Genomic DNA, 23,697 nt, shown 5'->3' on the forward strand with positions numbered 1-23,697 from the left:
GCTTGATTTGGACACTTAGCGTGGTAAAGCAGGATCCCTCTCCCCCTGATCAACTTCTCAATTAGCAAGCTGCCTCCTGGAACCGCCTTGTTTCACAGTCCCTCCGGGCCGCTTCAGGGGTCATTAGGGTGAGAAAACGCTGGTGTGAGCTCTGACTCCAGCCAAGGCGAGGAGAGCTGAGAGATTTCCTAAACACATATAACCCTTTTTCAAGTTGTTTGCTTTCATGGGATTGATTTGTGGCACATTAAGAAGCTTAAGGCTTCGGTATCTTCTTTAAACTGCCCACCTTATCGCCTTTACAGCTGACAGTTTCCTGACAGCCAGAGTGTAAGCAGAGATAACTAGTAGGTTAGTACACATATATATATATTACATACAGAAATTATATACGCTGCTTGGCATTTTCCCCTTAAAAAGGGGACAGGGGAAGCTTTTATTTCGTAGTCTCTGTGGTTTTGGTTAAAGAGCAGCCACTGTGAGCAGTCACAAATTTTCGCAGCAGATCCAGAGAGGAATGCAGGGGTGCCAATACTCAGCTGCAGTCAGGGTGAAATAATAAATAGGCAAATTTATGTCCTCGTCTCCCAAATTTCTTTCCTTTCTTTATTAGGGAGCAAACTATTGCTGCATTAAATATTCAAACTACACAACATCTCCAGGGCTTTCCTTTCCCACAATGTGTTACTAGTGTTCATGCATATGAAGAACAGTAACCCATATACAAACGACACCTTTTTTAATGAGCAATATATGTCAACATGACACCTTCTTATGAAATGCAGCTTTTTAGGTTCTGCCTTTGTGGATGTAATAATTGAGATGTTTCTAATGTATGCAGTTACATTACCTGCTCATTGTTTGCGATTTTGTTCCTCTCCTAACTTTATACTGTTTATAATGCTTCCAGCATTTGCCTCAACTCATGCTCAGTGTTATTTAATTAGAAATATAATTTTCTGCTACATTAATTATAAATTTGAGTGAGACATTGGCAGGGAATTTCCTCAAGCATTCTTTTTGTCAGACGAGGAGCAAAAATCACAGGGAGAAGGAAAGAAACTATAAAACCAGTTGCAGGTGTAAAAATGTCGATACCTTAAAGCCTAAACAATAAATAGGTGAGAGGAAAAACTAGATTATTTGTAATTAATGAATGCAGCTTCTCATTTTAGTGCAGTATTTATTGAAACAACTGAGCGAATGCCAGAAAAAACATCATGGCAATTTGTCTCGGAATATTTTGAAAGCAGACTCCTAGACCCAGCCTTAAACATGCTGAAATCCGAGTTTTGAAAACTAGATTGTTTTTAAATCATCATTTTATTGTTTGCACTTGGCTCAAAATATTTTTTTTTCCCCCCAAAGCTGTAATGTTTCTGGGAACGTGTCAGTGATATATAGATACCAGCAATGCATATGCATGCAGAATGCAATGTATGTAGTATATGTGCTTCTTCAAAGCACCCTGATGCTTTGATTTGTAACTGTTTAAGGTTTGACTTAAAATTCTGAACGCTGCGCAGAGCACAGCCCTTTCAATGGAATACTTCAAATAGTAAGTCCTAAAGGTGACACAACAAAGGAAATACCTTAGATACTGCGCCTTTTATTTATAAAGGCAACGCTCACACAGTCCAATGAAGGAAAACTTTACCTGCTTCTATTTCTATGGGAAGAGAAGCTCTATTAAATCACCGCTTTGTTACGTGGATTTGCAAGCGCATCATGATTTGTCTGAGCAGAATGAAATACTTGAAAGCCATCTCATGGGTCGACGCAGATCCTTTTTCCTAATTTCTAAACATTTTTGCTTAGTGCAAACATTTTTTAAAAAATTGGGAAAAAAAAAATCAGCCTTCTTATTCACTGTGCAGCACTCATCTTACAATGGTTTTTAGAAAGGAGAAATTCCCTAGACAGAAAAAGAAATTGTTGTGTTGTATAGTGGGGGCTGGGGGGAAAGTTACTCTTTTTATTCCATCTTGTGGAACTATTCTGCCAATTTTGTTTTACACACTTGCTTACACGCATGCATGGACATGCACATCTAGTTTAGCTCTGTGAGCAAATTTCCAGAAAGCAAGTGTCTGGTAGTCTGAGTACCATGTACCTGGATGCTCTTCTTGGGCAAACGCTCTTGTCAGTGAGTAACTACAACAAATGCTTAGATTTTTTTCTTCGTAGCTATCATCCAGGGCTCTTAAGGGACTTCTGCACACCAGGCTTCCTGTTGTCCTTTTAATGCAAAGTAAAGATGGGAACGCTGAGATGCAAAGGGGAGATATTTGCACCAGGCCACTTAGCAAGGTAGCACAGGGATGGAGACTTCTTTGCCCTGCTCTAAACATTGACTCACACTCACTACTGACTTTCACCATGAACCTCTTAATGTAAAAAATATGACTGTACCTCAGCATTCCTAATAGTAGTCCCTTTGATAACTGCTGGGCACAGCACACCTCTGCAGCTCGACAGAACCAGACTGGCATGAGGGTCCAATGCTCTGCAGAGGTACAGTGATGCACCTGCTTGGGAAACTGCCTGTTCAGGGTTCACAATGCCACATGTATCATCTTCTCTCTGTTACATGTACGCTCTTTTACAGCTCACATCATAACTCTCATTCTCTCACAAAAATCTCCAGGGTGATTCCCACGAATAGTGAGGTTTCTGGGCAGGGGATCACCACCTCAGAAAAAGAAATTCTTCCCACCCGTTTGTTGTATTCACGGATACATATCTCCCAGCCAAACAAGATGTGGAAACACGATGAGAACCTTGTGGCTGTACTTTCTACTGAAGCACGTCTTTGCCTACAGCATCATGGCATGAAAGAGCCTGCTAATGATTCTTAAATGTTCATTACTGTAGATCTTCTCCCAGAATATACTTCTCACCTTGAATGACCCGTGTGTTCCATTTTAACTAAGGCAACCTATGATAGTAAGTCTGTCATAATGCTGGCCTTTTTTTCCTCTCCAACTCTTAAAAGCCTTTTATTATAGGACTGCTTAAGGCATTCTTCAATTAGCATGTGCTGTATTGTGGCTGGAACAGCTGTTTACCATTTAATAAAGCGAGGCATAATTTATTTTCAGAGTCTAGCAACCGTCTTTGCTATTACACCAGGGCAGAAACACAGTAACTGCATTGTTCACAGCGCTGATGAAAGAACTATAGACTTTATTATATGACCTCATAGAACTATTAACTTACCCCCCACTTCTATTTCAATATGTATTTACCTGACAGTCTGTGCATTGATTTCTTACCCAGAGGTTCTACATTCTCAGTCACCTCTGGGCAAAATGAAAAATGTCTGTGTTTTATGTCCCTCACATTAGGCAGCTAATTATATATTTGTACCTTAATTTCCTTCCCTTCTGCTGTCTCCAGGGGCAAACTCCAGATGCAACACTTAGACCTTTTCTTTGTAATCACTGGAGAAACAATAGAGTTGTTGAGAGCTTGGCCACTGTTCATCAGGGGTCTTTTGGTTCATTTAGATCCTTTTCTTCCTAGATCCCTCCTTCCCTGATTAGATCTTTTGAGGGAGGTGGATAAATCTGAGTGTTTTTTAGAAGAATCTCTGTTGGGTTCTGCTTCCTCTGCAGCAATGTGGAGCTATGTGCATTTGTAGGGCAAGTGACAAACACCCCACATCCATGTTGCAGGTGGCACTGGTTCCCTCCTAGAAGGCACTGCAGGTCATCTGCGCTTCTTGACATCAGTTGCTTGGTGTTACCACGAGGACAGTTGGCTCCTGTGCAGAGTAGCATCCAGGCAGCAGGTGACCATGACTCTTATGTAGGCACTGTAGTGAAGGTCTTCCCTGAAGGTCCCTCACCTCCAACCTGTTCCTGGAAATCTTGTCAAATTATCACTGAACCATCTTTGACACCACTCCTTCAAGTAAAGAGAAAGGGAAGCGAGTGGCAAATGGAGCTCAGCAATGTTTTGGCACAGCCTTGAGTGATCTCCATATCGCACAGCATGTGGCACAGAGCCCTAAACTAGCTTCCAGCTTCAGAAACTGTGTAGATGCATCCAAGTGGCAATGCAAGCATCTAGTTTGCTGGGACATGAACCTAATTAGCCCCAGTGGAGTGCTACACAGACATAGCTACAGCACTTTGCTGACCCTGAACCGTATCACTCTGCTGTGCCAGTTAGCCCTACCCCCAAGCTGGGAACCAGCTTGGTATATTGCATTTTTCTTTGAGTTGGGACATAAATTTGGGGTTAAGTTTCTTGAGTTTGACAATGGAAACACGTCAGCTGAATATCTGCAAATTTTTAGATTCAGCTTGTGCGTGTAGATGGATTTATATGCATGATTTAAAGTAAAGCATGTGTAGAAAGATGAAGTTTATATGGTTGCTTTGTAGAAATGGATGTTATATTGATGTTGACTTTACTGGTAGAAGTTTAAGGATGTCACGATGCATGAGTGGTAGTGCAAAGCAGAGCCCTGAGTGCACTGGGAGGTCATTTTTAACTTGGATTTATTTCCACAGTATTGGACATAGATCATTGTGCACGGTGCACAATCATCCATGCATTTCATCTGAGTCAATCAGCGTGGTTAGAGAAAATCTGAAATGAAACAAAATTGTAACTTGATTAAAAGCAGATAGTAAATTAGGACAGAATACTCCTTAAAATTCCATTTTAGCTCTAAACTAGAAGTTTGATGATCTGACTGCATGACTGAAGGGACAGGGCACTAGACTATGACATTAATGATGTAGTTATATTTGCTCCTGTGATGAACAAGGATTTTTTTAAAGTTCTGTGATTTAAGGTTCAGAGTTAACACTCCATTGACCAAACAACAAAATCCCCACCTCCCAGAGCTATGGATTTACAAAAGTGGTATTACAACCATGATGTCTGGTCATGCTTCAAATTTTTCAAGCCAAAATTAAGGCTGGTAATACTTACTTGAAATGAAAGCTTAGATTGTTTCACAGAACACAAATAACCTAATTAGAGTAGGATATAGAAGTAAACCTGTATTTATTTATTTTTTTTAATGTCTGGTTTGGAGGTGTTTGAAAATGGAATTCATCCATGTTAACTTTACATAAAGAATTCTTTCATGCAGTCTGCACAGTAAAAAAAAAAAAAAAAAAGGCTCAGTTACATGAACTTTAGCAGGCAGGCAACACAGCTTGGCAAATAGCTTGGTCCACACAAACGAAACAAACTGGAAGTCTGAGCTGAGTGGAACAGCTCAGCTACTTTCAATTATGATCCCCAGTGATGAGGGCAGTACCCAAACCCTGGGTGCAAAAAGACACACAATTATTGTCTTCTACAACAGTTGCATACAGTTTGCACCTCCTGCCTTAAGTGTGTGGGTCATGCTGCAGGTACACCAGTGCAAAACACCACACACAGCCAGATGGCAGAAGCCACATACCCAGGTCAGCTGAACATGAAAGCCAAACACACTCAGACAAGTGGTGTGTGTGCTGCGAGGCTACAGCCACGCTCAAACCTCACTCTTCCATCTGCCTGCAATACAGCTACTGACTTAAAGTTTCAGCAGCAGAGGCCCTAGAGATGTGCTGCAGCTCACCCTCAGCGCCGTGGAGCTGCCTTTCCCAAGTGCCACTCACTGGGTATCCTTACCAACAGCATTAGGAATAGCAGCATACTTCCAATGTCAAGTTAATGCTTCAATGTCTGAGTTTGCTTTTAAAATCAGATGAATAGTACTGAGGTGAAAAGGTTTCTGTGCTCTAGTCTGGCAAAACTAACCCTCTTTTCACAGCATTACCAAACAAGGCAAACATCAAACCAGCCTTTGAGTTTGGTAGACGTTTAAGCACACTTCAGCAGTTGTGTTTGGATGCCTTCCTTAGTGTGCTTAAACTAGCTGAACTGTTCTGTTTGACTTTCCTTTTTATTTTCTTTTTTTTTTTTTTCAATATCTAGAATCAGGAACAGAGTTTCAAGCTAATTTGGATGGGCATCTAAGCCATTTTACCTAACTGCTCCCATGTTATGACACTTGTGATTTTACATTTTCTAAAATATCTCAGTACTCAGAGAGCTGAACTCTTGTGGAAATCTGACCACCTAACTTGCAGCTGGGAAATGCTGAAATCTAGCTGAAGGCTCAGTGTTTCAATCCCTTGAGCATCCTGGTTTGCAGCTTCACAGTGTTCTCCTCTTTTGACATCCCAGTTTCTTCAAGAGAAGATTTTAAAGGAGAGGGACTTAGGATGTGTAAGCAGCAAGGAGGATACAGGCGAGAGGGTAGAACTGTTTCACAAGTGGCCATTTTCTCCTGCATCCAGATTGTTTCCCCCCTTTTCTTTCTGAGAAGACTTTGTTTTACTGGCCCCTGCTGATTGCTGAGCCAACATTAGTTCAAGCAGAGCCACCAGAAGTCTTTTACTGGCCACAGGTGAGTGCATCCAGGTGTGTGGATGAGCAGGGTGAATGGGAAACTCTCTACTCTCATTTCCCCTGCGCTTGCACGGCTTAACTTCAGTAGGCAAAGTGGGGCAGCTTCTCCTCTCCCCTTAGCTGGAAGCATGTTTCATTTTCAGTGAGCATTTTAGAAAGCTGTTCCAGGGAACAGAGGATGGGTGGGAGTGAAAGAAGTTTTCCAGGCATTCATAAAAATGTATGTGGGACAAATTTACCCACTTCCTTTCTCTATGATTTGACAGGGAGGATTTTCAAAAAAATATCTTGTGGGAAGTAAGAGAACGTAGACTATTTAAATCCAGTAGTACTTGTGTCCCTAAATCACTTTGAAACATCTAAGAAATCTCCATCTAATACTGTAAGTAATACTCAGCATGGAAAAATTGCATATTCTTTAAAACTATGATTTTCAATGCGCTCTGTAATCTAGAGTCTTTTATGTGGTTGTTCTGCTTCTCCAAATAGCATCTAGTGCTGTCTGAAATATTTGCTAAGGGCCAAATTCTGCCTTTCAGTTCATGCAGCTTGAATAACACACAAACCTACTAGGAGAAAATAAAATATTAAAAACAAGAAAAGAAAAGAAAAAAAATCTGATTGTCTATTTCAGTAAATGTCTGATCAGATTTAAAACAGTGTGTGTGCATTATTTTGATCCCTCATGTGCTGTGTAGAACAGAGGTTTGGAAGTAGCATTTCAATTTTGGTGTTTTTTTTTTTTATTTTTTTGGTAGGAACAATATCTATCAGTGATATTACAACGTGAAGATTAGGTCTCACCTCTTTGTAACAAATAAATTGAGACCAAAATTAAGTGAGTTGCCAGGGTCACCTACTCAGTTAGTGGCAGAGGCAGGTTTAGAACTCAGCTCCCATATCTCTATTTTTTTCCCTGATGAACCTAGTTAACCCAGTAGTGAGAATAAAGAGAAAAAATAATTTGAAGCCATGTGAAACTATCCATAATTACTGCATCACAGGAGAAATTCCATTTAATGTCTGCTTTGCCATTCCTGATTCTCAAGATGTGTTTTCTCCTTGATTTTTCCACTGTGCAAACAGACATTTTGTGCTCCTACTGGAAACCCAGAGTTCTTATCCAAATCATGCACCATTTTAGTATAAAATTGAAGAAGGCAGAAGAGTGCTGTTGGTAGCAAATCAATGGATCTTACAGCGGACAGTTGTCAAACACGAATAGCAAAAAAGAGAAAGCTGTAACCAACAACATTAGATGCTGAATCTTCTGAAAGTCCCGTGTAATTTGACAGGGAATTATGACCCAAATCATAGGGAGTTTCATCTCAGTGCATGCAGTTCTGCCTAATGGTGCAGCAGTCGTGTGATGGGACATTTCAAAGGTAATGATGAGAACCAGGTTCCCCTGCCTTACTCAGGGCATTGCCCAAAATCTGTAGGAGTGGATGGAAATTGGTGTTGGTGTGGTTAAATTTTGTTTCTCTAGAAAGCACATGCCTCCTGTGCGTAGTGTAGTTCAGTGACATTCTTGTCTCTTTTGTGTATCTGTCCATTCTTCCTTTCCTCTTCTTCTTGTCTTTCCTGTCCCAACATTTCCCTCCTTTCTCATCTCTCAGTACTTAACCTTCAGGTTTCTGTTTAGTAAACCTACTAAAGTAGAATCAATAGCCTGGCTCTTAATCACACGTTTTGCTGCTCAAAATGTCAGGTTTAGGTTTGTTTGTAGAAAGGCTTCTGCACGTCTTTCATTTTTTAGCTCTGTGCAGGATGTTCTCTACTGGTCAAATCCATTAAGAATGAAAGCTTTTGCAGGGGCAAATTGCTCTAATCTGTTGTGGTATATATGGCATAAATATAAAACTTCAGGTGTTATTTCAGATTAGCAAGAGGAGATCTGTGCTGGTGCTTTTAGATTTTTCTCATCCTTTCTTCCTAGGTGAAATCAGTAAGGATTAGTATTCCAACCTGCTGAGATAGCTAGGGCATAGTCTAACTACCTGTAAGCAGATGTTAGTGAGTTTAAACATAGAATCATAGAACAGTCTGGGTTGGAAGGGACCTCCAAAGGTCCTCTAGTCCAACCCCCTCTGCAGTAAGCAAGGACATCCTCAGCTAGATCAAGCTGCCCAGAGACCTGTTGAACATCTCCAGGGATGGGGCCCCAACCACCTCCCTGGGCATCCTCTTACGACAGAGAAAATGGTAAAGCACAGAATAATACCAGGTATTTGTGAGTATTAGTAGATAGGAAATCTTTGCCATTTTTGTCGTAAAATAGACAAAGCAAGAGACCATAGCTTGGTGCATCAGCTTCAACTAAGAGCCTGTTGAGAATCTCTTCCTTCTCTCCAGTACTAAAATTCGTACGCTTTAGAAACTTGTTTGCGTAACAGGTTTGAAGGGAAGGGGAAAAACACACAGCTGAGTGCACATACTGCTGTGCAAAAGACTACATGAAGGTGGCTCTTGACTGATCTCTTGATCCTTGGGCAGAACTGAGGAGAAAGTCTAACAAATGCATCGTTTTGCAGTAAATTAGATCAGATTTCCGCATCTCCGCACTCAGTCTGTGAGCTGACAGTTCAGTAAAACGTTCCCTTGTAAGGTTCGCCCTCTTAGGAAAAGGGGCAATAATTCATCATTAGAATTTCAGAGTCCAGGTGTAGATGAAAACTGATGGAGCTTCCAGCGAGGCAGGGAAAGTGCACAGAAGAAGAAAATTTTATCTGAAGCCTAATTCCCTGGTTACAGCAGAGAATAATTAAGATAATATTGCTTCAAGAGTTCTTTAATGATTAAAAATCACATATGCAGAATCCATAAATTGGAGGGCAACAAATTGGAAGGATACAGCGTTGGAGATCTGTTTTGTGCATGTTGTAGCAGGAAGCACACTGGTGCCACAACAGCAGCCTGGGCAGCCACAGGAGACCAGGCCCATTCCAAGGACTTTGTTTAGATGCAACAAATCATTTGTCTGTTATTAACCCAGAGCTTGTAATTATGCAGATTGCCATAGATTTTCCTGGGCCTGGAAGTGAGATTGAGGGTTGTTCACACTATAGCAGGCAGCTTAGGGCTGGCCATGCATTACTGAACTTGCCACATTTATCATGTTGACTGATGGCAGCAGAAGCAGGTCTCAGGTCCCAGTGGTTAATGTAGTGGGTAATTAACTGTCATTTGCCTAGTAATAGGCTGATGATCAATGGTTTGTGTGGAAACAAATTCTAATCAGGTAGCTGATAAATGCTCAGGGAGCGAGAGCAATTGAAATTGGGGGAAACTATGTCCAGAATTTCAAAATGGCATTGTGGGGGTTTTATTATTATTATTAATGGGAGAAAACTATGTTCTTCATATAAACAGCTTTATCCAAAATTAACAATAGCTCATATAAATCTCACATGTTTGTTTTGTGTGTGGTGGGGAAGAACTCACTGTAAGGAAGGCCTCCTTCCCTTTTTACATAATTGAAAAATTTGAATGCATCTGGTGCTAAGCTGAAGCAGCTTCCTGGGGGCTCTCTCATTTTAGGACTGTAGAAATCCACACAGAGTGGACTCTAGTGCAGTAAATCTCCATCCTCCATGCTGCTGAATGACAATCCCAAATTCTTTCACCGCTCAGCAACACGCAGGAGGCAGTGCTAGCCAGAAGGGATTTACACTTTCTCATGCACACAGACACATCCCTGCAAAGAGGACACGGTTGGGGAAGGTGACACAGCCTCTCCTAGCACCTAGCAGCCTCTCCAGCAAGGGCCTTGAGCTGCAGCTCAAGTATTCAGTTGTTGCACCTACTCTGTCTAAGCACTGAGGTGCTGTCTGTTCCCTCCACGCAGAGCTTGAAGGCAGTGGGACCATTCTTATGCTTGTGTCTAAATCTGTTGTAGTTGCTTAAGGTCTGACTTCTACTGTAAATGTATAAATAGCAGTACTACGTACCTGTAGTCCTTACCTAGCACCTTTTGCAGCCTGATCTGCTTTCCTCATACAGCTAACTGCCATCATCATCAGGGGAGCTGTGAAGGTAAACAGAGCTGGCACTTTTACCTGTGGCTATAAGCTTTTCTCATGTAAAGCCACCCAATGACTGCAGAAGGCAGCTAAGTCTTAGGTCCTTCTCACAGGTGAGGGATGAAATTCTGAGTGAGATTTAGATAACCTTGGCAAAATCCATGCATGATGGGCACAGAACTGAAAGAGAGTATTTGACAGTGGGAATAGGTACAACAATGTTAAGTAAGAGCTGGACAGACTGGAGAGCTGGGCATAGGGGAACATAATGAAGTTCAACAAGGATAAGTTTAGAGTCCTGCTCCTGGGGAGGAACAGCACCATGCACCACTACAGATTAGGGGTTGACCTGCTGGAAAGCAGCTCCGTGGAGAAGGACCCTGAAGTCCTGGTGGACAATAAGTTCTCCATGGGACATCAATGTGCCCTTGTGGCCAAGAAGTCCAATGGGATCCTGGGGTGTATTAAGAAGAATGTGTCCATCAGGTCAAGACAGGTTCTCCTCCACATCTGCTCTGCCTTTGTGAGGCCACATCTGGAGTATGGTGTCCAGTCTGGGCCTCCCAGTTCAAGAGGGACAGGGATGCACTTGAGAGAGTCCAACAGAGCACTACAAGGATATTTAAGGGACTGGAACATCTGTCTTATGAGGAAAAGCTAAGAGACCTGGAGCTGTTTAGTCTGAAGAAGAGAAGACTGAGAGGGGATCATATGAATATATACAGATATCTGAAAGGTGGGTGTCAAGATGAAAGTGCTGGTCTCTTTCCAATGGTGCTCTGTGAAAGGACGTGGGGCAATGGACACAAACTGGAGCACAGGAAGTTCCACCTCGACATGAGGAGAAACTTTTTTATTGTAAGGGTGACAGAACACTAGAACAGGCTGCCCGGAGAGACTGTAGGCTCTCCACCTCTAGAGACTTTCAGGACCAATCTGGATGTGATCTTGAGTGACCTGCCCTAGGGGATCATGTTTTGGCAGGGGGGTTGGACTTGATCTCCAGAGGTCCTTTCCACCCCCTCCCATTCTGTGACTCTGTAATTCTATGAGTCTCTGTAAGTAATCTATAATTTTAGTAATCAGATTTAACTGAAGTCAACTTGAGTCATTCTAATATGAGCTGATGAGGATGGCCTTGTCCTAGTGCTTCTCCCTGAGATCACAATAACCAGCATATCAAACAGGAGAAAAAGAGTTACAGCTTCAAAAACAAACAGGCACCATGCCTTAAGTAAAAGCAGAAGGTAAAAGGATTTGAAATGAAGTAGGCTTGTTGGCAACCCATGAAATACAGTGAAATGGAAAGATGTTACGGTAAAAAAAAATGCTAGTTTCATTTTTATGTTACCAAACTGAGTTTTCTACAGAGCACCTTTGAATTCATTAGTTTAGAACTGCTTTTAATTTGGTGCTTCCCTTGAGAGCCATTATATTTTTCTGCTGTCAGCCTGATGTTGAGGGAAAAAGGAAAACTGGCAGATGTGGCGTTTTCATCTAGTGTGCCTCATAGTTAAAAACAGCATTAACTGCTATGCACAAGCGGAGCAGGACTTCTAATAATCCATCACAACTATTAAGTAGTTTAAATAAACTTCGTTTCAAAGATTGCTGCCATGTAGAACTAACGTGGTTGAGTTTTTCTTCTTTCTTATTCATTATAATCCTTCTGTGCAACAAAAGGATGCATATGTATGTTTGATTTTTTTTTTTTTTTGGTATTACACCCACTTGAGAAGCTTTGAAAAATGTTTAACAAAGATAATTTATATATATATAAATTAATATATTTATATAAATATATAAATATTTATATATAAATATAAATCTATTTATATAAATAAATTTTATTTTATCTATATATGATAATATATATTATATATCTTAGAAATACTATTTTATTTTATGTATATAATATAAGACATTATATATATTTATAATATAAATTTATATTTATGTATATTTATATATTTCTTATATAAATATTATTTTATTATATATTATTATGTATTATTATGTATAGTAATATATATTATTATATATATTATGCACATATTTATATTAGAAATATTATTTCATTATATATTATTTTATACATTCTTATGTATTATGAATATATTTACATTAGAAATACATCTTTATATATATTATTTTATATATTGTTATATATTGTGAATATATTTATACAATAAATATTATTTTATTATATATAGTTTATATATTGTTATGTATTATGAATATATTTATATTAGAAATATTTTGTTATATACATTGCATATATTGCTATGTTATGAATATATTTATGTAAGAAATATTATATTATTATATATATTTTATATTATAACACTTTTTATATATATTTCATATAATTAATTTTATATAGATTATAAATATATATTTATACTATATAATATTTATATAAAAATTATATATATAATTAATTTTTTTATATCTTTATAATATATATTTATTTATATATATATATATATAATAATCTTTTATATAGCTGTCTGGCAAAACCCCAGCATTTCATATTGTTCTTACAGTATTTCACACTTCTGTTCCCGACTATATATAGTTTACAGCCTCATTTACTTTAATGTGCTACCTGAATAACATAATCATAGCAATAACTATGGTATAGGGTTGTAAGGTGCATGAACCGCTAATGCTTTCTGACGATTTAAATGACTCGCTCATAAAAATGTTCTTTTAATAACAGTGGTAAAGCTTTTAGCACTGGATGTCAAAAATGCAAAGAATATTGCCTTTTTTCAAGTGTTATTTCTTTCCTAGCTGAAGTGTGTTTTAACACTAAATAGCAGCACAAGCCAAGGTTATGTGGCTCTTGTCTGTATGGCAGGATCCAAGCAGAAGACTCTTCCCACGTATGCAAACAGCTTGACCTCTGGCTGCACGGTTATGTAACATCCCTAATGCGTTTACTATTGCTTTGTTTAGTTTAACAAGGTGTTTCTTTTATCAAGAAAGGTCACTGTAACCTGCAAGGAAAAAAAATAAAACAACAAAAAAACCCCATCACAATAGGTGCAATATTAGTCTGTCACAGCTTCATAAAGCTCTCTCTGGCAAAAAAGGATTATGCCTTTGTATTGTAAATTGGGCAGACTTTATACCACCAAAGACCAGCCTCTCCAAAGGCAGGCATGCTAGGGAGTCAACCAAAGGCTAGACAACCACTGCTGAAGGAAAAGGAAAAAAAAAAAAAAAAAAAAAAAAAAAAAAGCTAGATAACTACTGCTGAAGAAAAAAAATAAAATAAAAAAGAAAAGCTAGACAAGCACTGCTGAAGGGGGAAAAAAAGGAAAAAAGAAAAGAAAGAAGATAAAAGTGTGGTTTTCTTTTCAGTTCAGCATCTCCAGGAATTTATTTCTTTCTGTATCTCCAGGTTATTTGGTGTTACAGGAAACTGTGCTGCCTGCAGTAAACTCATACCTGCTTTTGAGATGGTGATGAGAGCAAAGGACAATGTTTATCACCTGGACTGTTTTGCATGTCAACTTTGTAATCAAAGGTAAGAGAATTTCCTGGGTCTGTTCCACGAGCTAAGTGCTGTTTCGGCACTGGTACAGGCATACATTTAAGCAAAGAGGAAGCATCTATCTGTAGTGGAAACCCAAGACTGGGATTAAGACTTGAATACTTTTCCTGGGACTGACACAGAACATCTTGTATGACCTTGGGCAGAAAACTTTTTTGTGCCTCAAATCCCATATGAATAAAAAAAGAATCATTTTGCTTCCTCTCCACCAAAAGGTTGTCTGTCAAGTTTAATTATTTCATATTTATAAAGGACTTTGAGATCCTTTTCTGCAGCAGAGCATAAACAGTGCCATTACACTGATTTAATTTTAATTCTTCACTTTTATCACATGTATTTCTTTTAAAGTACATGTTGTTTCTTCCTGTTGCTAGAACTGTAATCATTTAAATTGAAAAGATGTTGTTCCCACCATTTTCTCTGTAGCAGCACTGGACTTCTTACACTGTATTTTCATTTCCATATCCCAAGTGCAGGTTAGAAAAATCCTGAGGATCCAAACCTGATGCTTCATTCTGAAGCATCACCCATATGGTGCAACTGCAGAATGAGTGCCAAATCTGCAGCAACTGAATTTTTCAGAGGTGAATACAGTTATGAGGGTAGAAACCACATGCAGACTGGTGGCCAGATCCTGGCAGAGGTTTCACCAAGAGCTCCATTCATGACTCTTTAGAGAGCTGCTAGCATCTTTGCCAGTGACTTCTATGAGGTCTAGGAAATTAGAACACCAATTATGTCCACTCCTTAATCTAACTATTATTTTCAGTTATTTTCCAGTTATTACACGATTCAGTTTAGAGTTTTATAGCATTCATATTTTTATTTTTCATTTTCAGGTGGGAAGAGACAGGAGATATATGTTTCTAGGACAGTAACAAAAAAGTAGGAAGATTATAGTCTACCAGAACAAAGTTAGATACAGCTCTGAATAAGCTTTGCTAACTCACCTTGTCCTACAGTGTGTTTTTTTGGAACACTGTAGTAATTTAAAAATCAAACATCCCTAAAGAACCATAAAATGTACAGCTGCTGATAAGTGTAGCATGCTACAATTACACTCTTTAAAGAAAGGAAAAAAAAAAAAAGCCAAATTGACCTTTTTCATCATGTTGCATGGGAAATTAAAATACCAGGCAAGTAATAACCAGTGCTTAAACTATATGATAATGCAAAGTAATTATAGGTTCTAATGCTATTTAAAGTCCTGTATCAATTTTGTCTTCCCACAGAACTAGGAGGCTGTATTGTAAGGCAGGCAGAACCTTCCATAGTACTTAAATAAGACACATGCACACTCCTAGGTTTCCTTTCTTAAACCCTTCGTGTCCCTATTTTTTTTTCAACCCACTGTTCTAGTATCATCATTAAGGTGCCCAATACATTCCTGTTGTTCGCTTCATTTATTACGTGCCATAATGGGGCTGCATATCTTTAGTGTTGGTTATGCACAATTAGCACTTAGTTATTGTCTTGTCACTTCAGCCCATACAAGACAAACTTCTTTAATGTAAGAAGTCAGCTAATCTTCATCAGTTAAGCAAAACAGACAGTGTTTGTTACCCTGAGTGCAAAAGATTTTCATCATAGTTAGCACTCTTGGATCTGAGGAAGTGAACTTTCTTTTTCTTCCCCTCCCCACCAGAAGCAAAGCTGTTGTCGTTGTTAATAATCCTCTTTTACCATTACAAGTGTGAACTACTGTATGATTTCACTGTGCAACTAAAATGTGTACTGTGCTCTATGGCCACTGATTCCCCTGGAAAATTGCTGCTAAATTCTTCTCAAACAGATCTTTCCTGGGATATTTAATAATTCTCAGCCTTGTCATTCCCAAGCCTTCATTTGATTTTTATGTTGCATGCAGTACGGGCAAAGGGTTGTTGAAATAGTCTTAGAGGATTCTTAAGCTGGGAACAAAAGAATATATTTACCTGAAATACAGTTAATTTAGTCAAAACAGGGAGCACTTCCAGAAGTTTCAAAGAATTTCAGAAATTCTCAAAAGTGGCCCTAATCCTGATTATATTGCAATAGCTCTCATAGAGCCTAATAAACCAGACTGCCTGAGGGTACCTTTCTTCCTCACAATTTGGGAATGGTGGCATTCCAAAGAATTAATTGTGTTGTTTTTTATAGTAAATCCTATTTCATGGATGCTCCAACATAGCTAGCTCTTCTGTGGTATCTACAGCAAAGCATTCCACTGACTACGTTTCCTCATTAAGAAATATCTTTAAATCTTTTGGTTTTCACTACTTGTACAACAATTAAACCCCACAAATGCTAGATGCCTGTGCCATCACCAGTTTAGGAGCTGTTTTTTACCTTCTATGATACATCTTTGTATTTTTTTAACTGAATAATCTTGTCAATCACTATACCATTAAGAATTTCTGTTGCCCTTCTCAGATTACTTCTTTTTTTCCCCCTCTAGTTAACCTAACCAAAAGCAAACAGCAGAGTATGAGTGAGTTTACAAGGCAGCAGCTTGATTTTCTTTATTCCATGCTGGCCCTTCATGTGCAAAATAATATTATTGAGGGGGTTTTAGATTTGCTCTTTTCTTACAATCTATGGAAATGCTTCACTACCCCTAATGTGGAATTTATTTACTGAAAAGAATATTTTTATCTACAAACACATCAGCAATATCCAAAAATCACTAACAGAGATAGGAAGGCTCACCAGCTATTGCAGCCCTATAAGGTTGATTTTATTCCCCACCTTAACTTTCTCTTTCCACATTGAACTTTAAATTCTTTGGGTCATTCTTTATATCAATAAAAGCACATATCTGGAATACTACTGCAGAGTATGTAATGTCCTCTCTTTGATTCCATATTCCAGATTTTTAGTTATCACCTACCATTTTTTCCTAACAGAATATATGAAATGTTCATGATGAGCTCAAACTATTTCTTCATTATTTTGCCTTTGCCAACACCAAATTTCTTCTTCAATTCTGTGCCTGCCTGCCTCTTCCAGTCCCTTCTGCCTTCCAAGCTAACTAATAATTACATCGATTCCTATCACACTGATTCTTGGAGCAACCCATTCTTTAGGCTTGCAGTTGCATGACCCCCATATTTCTACCCTTTAAATAGTTGATCTTGGCCCAGTGACAGAAGTCCCTGTCCATTTTGCAGGGTTTTTTGGAAAGATTTAGTGATTTTTTTTGCTTTTATGTACAACTTTACTGTTTGCTGCCTTATTTTTTAATATCTTCACCAGCATCCTTCTCAAGTCTCAGTGTAGATGGTAGTTAGACCTCCTTGATTTCAAGGACTTCTGTTCAGGCAATAAGCACTCTGAACTAACTCGTAATGTAACTGACCCCTTTTATTGGCCTCCTAGAGGCTGTGTTTTCAAAGTGAGAAGAAAAATGCATTGTCTCATATTGTCTCTGTATTCTAGGAAGACAAACTATAGACAGAGCTGAGAGATCTCAGCCACCAGGCTTAATCCCCTGGTATCAAATAGGCACTGTCTTGTATTTTCTGCTTCATAACCTTTAGGATCTAATTGTTCCATCCAGTCATTTTCTGATGTATTTCCCCTATTTTTTCTTTTCTTGATGCTTGAAGCTGTAGAAATGTTGTGAATATTAAGCTCTCCTCCATGCCCAAAGGTTTTTGCAGCCCATTATCTTTCACGTCTCTGTCCAGCTTACTCCTAATTTGAGGTTTTTCCATCTCCTAAATACCTGCAGAATAAACTGACAGTCATCTGAATGGCTTGAGTGCTCCCTTTCCTTCTCTGTAAACATACTAAACTTCTCAGAAGCATTTCACCTCACGTTGGCAGTAGCCTCATTAGAGTTAATTTCTGCAGGAAATATAAAGAAAAGAAGAAGGGAGGAAGAAAAAGAAACAGAAACCACTGGAAAAACAAACCTGTAAAGAGACACTGCCTTTCACACTTTGTCAGGTTGCATGTGTGTGACTAGCAAAACGGAGTGGAAAATCTTGCGAGTGAGCTCAGCTGTATCTTTGCTTGACACTTTTGACTGCAGTGGTGATGTCAGCCTGCCTTCGGCTTTCCCACTTCCCGGAGTTTCCCTGTCTTTCTTTTCACTCTCTTGCTGCCTGCTTTAGCAGCTCATTCCACGCTCAGGCGATGTTTTCTCTCTGCCGTTTGAAGTCGGCTCAATACTAAAACCCCCATCAGCTGCCACAGCGCAGTGTTCAAATCAACCGGTTTATTCTTCTATCTGAAACAGCCTTTATTGTAACGGGAACTGGATTGAAAACGTTTACACACTCATTCAAATCGCTGTGAACACTTAGCCTCCAGCATTAACTGGAAAGTACCCACACAAGGCTGCCTTTGTTCTCTGACAAGTCGCTGGGGAGGGAATGTAATGCCAGGGACATCCTCATTCCAACACCGACACTAGTGGTCATTTTATACATTCTGAAAACTTAGTTCCATTTAGTGTCTCTAAATTTAGAATAAAAATTAATACACCTTTCCATACCTGCTTTAAGAAAAGACAGCAAAACAACACCAAGGTGAGGTTTGTCATTTTAAGCTGAAGTAGGGTTCTGTATGTATAGATACTATATTGTACTGGAAAAAATGTACAAGCCCAGGCACACAGCTCCCACTTTCCAGTTTGATAATAAATGGACCTTTTGACAGAACCCTAGAAGTAATAAACCATAGGTGTGGCCTGATGAACTGTGGGTTTGTTCTCTTAGTGATGCATAGAGATTAACATTCATTTGGAGTTATACCAGAAACTAAAAGGAGCTCTAAAACAAACAAAAAACCCAACCCAACCCAACCCAACCCACCAACCAAACAAAACCCCAACCAAACAAAAAAACAACAAAAACAAAAGGAAAGGAGGAAAAGCAGAGGACAATTTCCATCACTGAGTGCACAAAGCATGAGAAGGGTGTAGATCTGGTAAACCTAACTTTCTTTTTCCTAGAGGAAATCAATGAAATCCTTACAGATTTTGTTTCTTTCTACAACAGCAAAGCTCTGCCATTACCAGGGGAGGCACTTCACACACAACCATCTTTGTTCACAGCAATATGTCTCTCGCTTTCTTAAGAAGTCTTCCCTACCTTGACACACGTCCTGTACATCAGAAAAGATGACAGAGAGCAGTGAGATCACCTTAAATACCTGTTCTGAACAATAAACCAGCTGTTCCTCAAAATGGAAGTTTTATACTTCATGTGACTATTCCCGGCACACCTTTGCCTTCCAAACAAGGTGATAACAGAGGTCATTTTGTATCATAAATGGCCTTCCTCTTGCCACTGTAAAACCTGACAGGAGTTCTAGGATGTAGGTTAATTATAATGGTCATTCTACTAATGTCGCAGCCGTGTCAGATGTAGTATTATCAATTTATTGTGGCAAGTCTAATCTGGCACCTTAATGCAGCCTACTGTATATTTTTTTCCTGTCCATCTTGCATGCCTATTAAATAAATTGGGTGAGGGTTTTAGGGAAGGCTGAAGACTACTATCTGCCTGCTAGAAGAGTAATAGTCTTGCCTCATTATATACTCCTAACCCAGTGGCATCTCAATATGCTTCTTGACTTCATTTGATACACATACCCAGACTATGCCCTGATTTACATCATATGACACTTCCATTAAAAAACAAAAAAAAAGAAACAGCACTTGCTGGATGTAAGGCTAGGCTTGCATTCACCCTTTCAAAGTTGAGCCAGCCTTTAATCCTGGAGTGTGCAAAACCAATGTCAAGTCATTGCAAGATATAGATATTTGACTTCAGAATAGGCTGAATCTGCTTTTCAGAGTCAAATCAGGTTGAAAATGTGGATGGGCAGACTCTGTTGTGTTTCCTTTTTGTACTTGACTAGTCTCATTGTACTTGGGAGCACACATTTCATACCCAGGAGCTACTTGCAAGCCTCAGTGTCTTTTGTTCATCAAACTTGCACAACATGAACACAGTTGCAGAATTTGGACCATAGGTATCACATGTAACAGGCTTCCCCCGAGGCACAGAGGATCACCTCCAGTGTGCAAACACAGCCCATGCAGACAGACCCTTACCCCACAGGTTATCACACAGCCAAGCATGTCTAGACAGGCCACTGGCAGCCTCTCCACAAGAGAGCTGCACACTTGGAAGGTAAATGGTTTGTGGATCTGTGTATGTTTAAAGTGACTCATGCATACAGCTGTCAAATGCCATGTAGACAGAGGTAGAGCATTTCTGGCACAACATATTAACATAGCAAAAGCAAAAGGCTTTGACACTTTGTATTGGAAGAGGCATCCTGACTCCCTCATGTACCATGGCACATCTCTGAGGGCTGAGAAAAACAAAAAAAAAAAATATCTTTCAGCCAGGATATTGAGGCAAGAAATTGTGCAAGAAGTCACATGTGAAAGTACTACCATGCAAGTAAATTGCACTTCAGGAGCATAGTTTTCATTTACTAACTATTTTAAATAAATTAGCCTGCTAAACTTTGCATTAGGCTGGAACACAAAGGGAATACAGAGCTGAGTAACAGTCATAGTTCAGAGTCAGTGCTTTCTGCTGGGTGAGCAGAGGTGGTTGTGATTCCCACCGATGCCTGGTCCTCAACCTGCTGTGCAATAAGCCTCTGATGCAGTGAGCACTGCTGGCTGGACATCTCCTGCTCCGTCCCCACCAGTAATTGTTGGGCTAACTGTAATGCAGTGACTGAGCTGTCACAATACCTAACTTTCCCTAACTTGCTTTAGTCCATGCTAAACCATATGTTCCTTTAAAAGCAACTAAGAAGGACTTTTTGTTTTGTCACTAAATGTAGCTTCTTTGGGGAAAACCCACTTATTAACACTCATTAAGACTCCTCTACCTAATCTGGTGCAATGAACAAAAGAATTTTGTCCACATTGCTGTCACTGGGCAAAAATACAAAAGACAGAAACTATAGCAGCTGAGACAGAACTTGTTTGTTTCAAGCATTCTGCATTTCCACTCCCCTACTCAAACTACTACTCTGTCATTAGTAGCCTAATATACCAGGACTGAAGGGTAGCAGGAACTTGTAAATTCTATAAAAGAGTCTTGACCATAAATATCTTCAAGATTTTGGGATCATTCCGTAATCTCCATGTTCAGTCATCATCAGCAGCAGGCAGTAATCCTAAGAGGGGAAAAAAAAAAAAGTCCAGAAATAAACAAACCAATTTTCCTTTAGGAGCAGAGTTAATTCTTTTCAATCCACTTTTTTATTACACTATTTTCCCTCTACCTATTTAGCTAGCATAAGGATAAATTTCCAAAGCTACCCAGTTGGAAAATAAATGGGTTCACTGTTTGTCTAGCATTCCAATCTTCACAAATGTAAATCAGTCCAACTGCTACTCATTTAAGCCTCCAACTTCACAAAACATTAAAGGACTGCTGGCAACACGCAGTTTAATCTGCGACAATTCACCAAGATTTCTGCTGGAGCACTATTAGAAATTGACTGTCTGATAAAGAGAGACCACTATCAGAGGTCAGGAGGGGCAACCTATGTCGTTTACCCAGTTTTGCTGGGTCAACTACAGCAGGCACCACTGTTTGAAGGTTAAATTGTTACAATTAAATACATATCCAGCTATTCCCAGAGCTGCTCTGTTGTTAAATCTACCGTAAACAACACGAGCATTTATATCTGACCCTAATTGTGTCCGGGATGTCACCGGTTGGAAATTATACCCCCCACCCCCTCAAAAAAAAAAAAAAAGAAAGGACATTACAATCCATTACACATTAAACAATGCTTTACATAGTGAGATCCATAATTAGCTGGTGGAAACTGGGAAACTGGTTTCATTTATTCACATCAGTGCTAAGGGGTTCATTTAGGTGACTTTCTCTCATTTTAATTGGAAGAGTGTGAGCAGTGCCTCCCAATATATTTTATAGCTGGAGAGTTCACTGCAAACAAAGGCACGTAACCCCGCCAAGGCAGTCACTAGGGAAACTCTTTTTCTATGCATCAGCCCTATTCACTTGCTCCCCAAGTATCTTCAAGAAGATTGGCTTTGTCAGGGGAGAAGGGTTGAGGGGGAAGTCGGTGAAGAGCCTTCTTATATTCAAGTATACTGCTTAGTTGGAAAATCCTACTTCACTGGAAGTTTGAAACCAGCCAGCCAGCAGCGTTAACGTGGCGTGATTTTCCTACTCAGCAGAGAAAATCAAATGAAATCTCTCAGTAGCATCTTGTAGCAATCAGATCATTTTGATGCACCTAATAGCATAACAAGGTGGGTATGCTGATACCACAAGAGAGAGTAGTTAGCTCAGAAACTAAATTTATAATCAATTCCTACAGGGGAAAAAGAAAAAAAAAAAAACTTTGTCTGCATACTTGCCTGTGTGTCTCTAGTTTGCTCCACAATATCTGTAAAGTCGTGTGCATGCTAGAAATAGTTCTCAGAACTGTTTAAATCCTAGTGAAATATCCAGTAGGATATTTCTTCCCAGTATGCCTGCACAAGACAAAGGTAGCATATCTCATATGACCTTCCTACAATGCATGATCGCTTCGTTTTCTCTCTGATTCGTGCAAAAGAAGGACATCTACTTTTCACTCACCTCAGCAGCCTGGGATATTTAATCTGCATGCTAATGGCCTGATCCAAGACTCCCAGTCTTCGGTGGGCTTTGGCTTGAAGTCTTTGGCTGGGGAAGCAAAAGTTCTGGAATGCACTGGTTTGTGTGGGAGGAAGCAGAGGATTAATCCGGATAGCTGAGCAATTCCTCTGCTGGGCTCTCACATCCGTGCACATGTGTTTGTGCAGAGGTGTGAGCCACCCAGTCAGGACCACAAAACCCTCAACATCACAATCTTTATGTGTAAGCTCCTATCACATCATTCATCCTAAAACTACTCATTCCCGCCCCCCCCCCCCCCCCCCCCTTTATTGTTGTAATTTCAGATTTTGCGTCGGAGACAAATTTTTCCTGAAGAACAACATGATTCTGTGCCAGACAGACTATGAGGAAGGTTTAATGAAAGAAGGTTATGCACCCCAGGTTCGCTGATCTGCTGCCACGCCGTTAAGAATAGAAAGCACTATGTTCTTTTATCTTTCCTGCTCAACCTGTATATAAGAAATGGCACAGGAACCTACTGAATAGCATAGATATAGGGAGACAGAATGGTTGCGTGAAATAAAAGGGCGGACTGCATCTGTATCTAGTGAAAATTGCTCCAGTTCAGAGTTGAATGTTAATTAAAAAAGGTACTGTACATACAGCTGGATTCTTTTTGCTTGCTCTTGGGGTTGTTTTGTTTGTTTGTTTTAGTTTTGTTTTGGGGTTTTTTTTGTTTGGGGTTCTTTTTTTTTTTTTTTTTGGTTTGTTGGGGTTTCATTTCTTTTTGTGTCATTTGGCATGAGATGTTTATTTTGGACTATTGTATATAATGTATTGTAATATTTGAAGCACAAATGTAATACAGTTTTATTGTGTTACCATTTGTGTTCCTGTTTGCTTCTTTGTATTGTTGCATTTAGTACAATCAGTGTCTCAACTTACTGTATATTTATGCTTTCTGTATCTACCAGCTATTTTAAATGAGCTGTATCTTTCTAGTAAAAAGCATTAAAGAGCAAATCCCAACCACTATGCTACACTAAGAGCTTAAGAATACTGTTTACATTAAAACCATCTAGAAAACTAATGACTCTAGCAGCACCTGTTGCTA

The 23,697-nt window shown here is 39.3% G+C and overlaps 1 protein-coding gene across 3 annotated transcripts in view; it reads left to right on the forward strand.

The window, feature by feature from the left end:
- The window catches only part of LMO3 (LIM domain only 3), a 62,248-nt gene extending 38,939 nt beyond the window's left edge, over nt 1-23,309 (forward strand). For all 3 annotated transcript variants that reach the window (XM_054386597.1, XM_054386596.1, XM_054386595.1), the window contains exons 3-4: nt 13,855-13,980; nt 22,928-23,309. In XM_054386597.1, coding sequence (XP_054242572.1) covers nt 13,855-13,980; nt 22,928-23,033 — 232 coding nt within the window. In that variant the 3' untranslated portion in view covers nt 23,034-23,309. The remainder of the gene's footprint in view (nt 1-13,854; nt 13,981-22,927) is intronic.
- The last annotated feature ends 388 nt before the right edge of the window (nt 23,310-23,697 follow it).

Source organism: Indicator indicator, chromosome 14, assembly GCF_027791375.1.
Source record: "Indicator indicator isolate 239-I01 chromosome 14, UM_Iind_1.1, whole genome shotgun sequence".
In the NCBI taxonomy this organism is placed as follows: Eukaryota; Metazoa; Chordata; class Aves; order Piciformes; family Indicatoridae; genus Indicator; species Indicator indicator.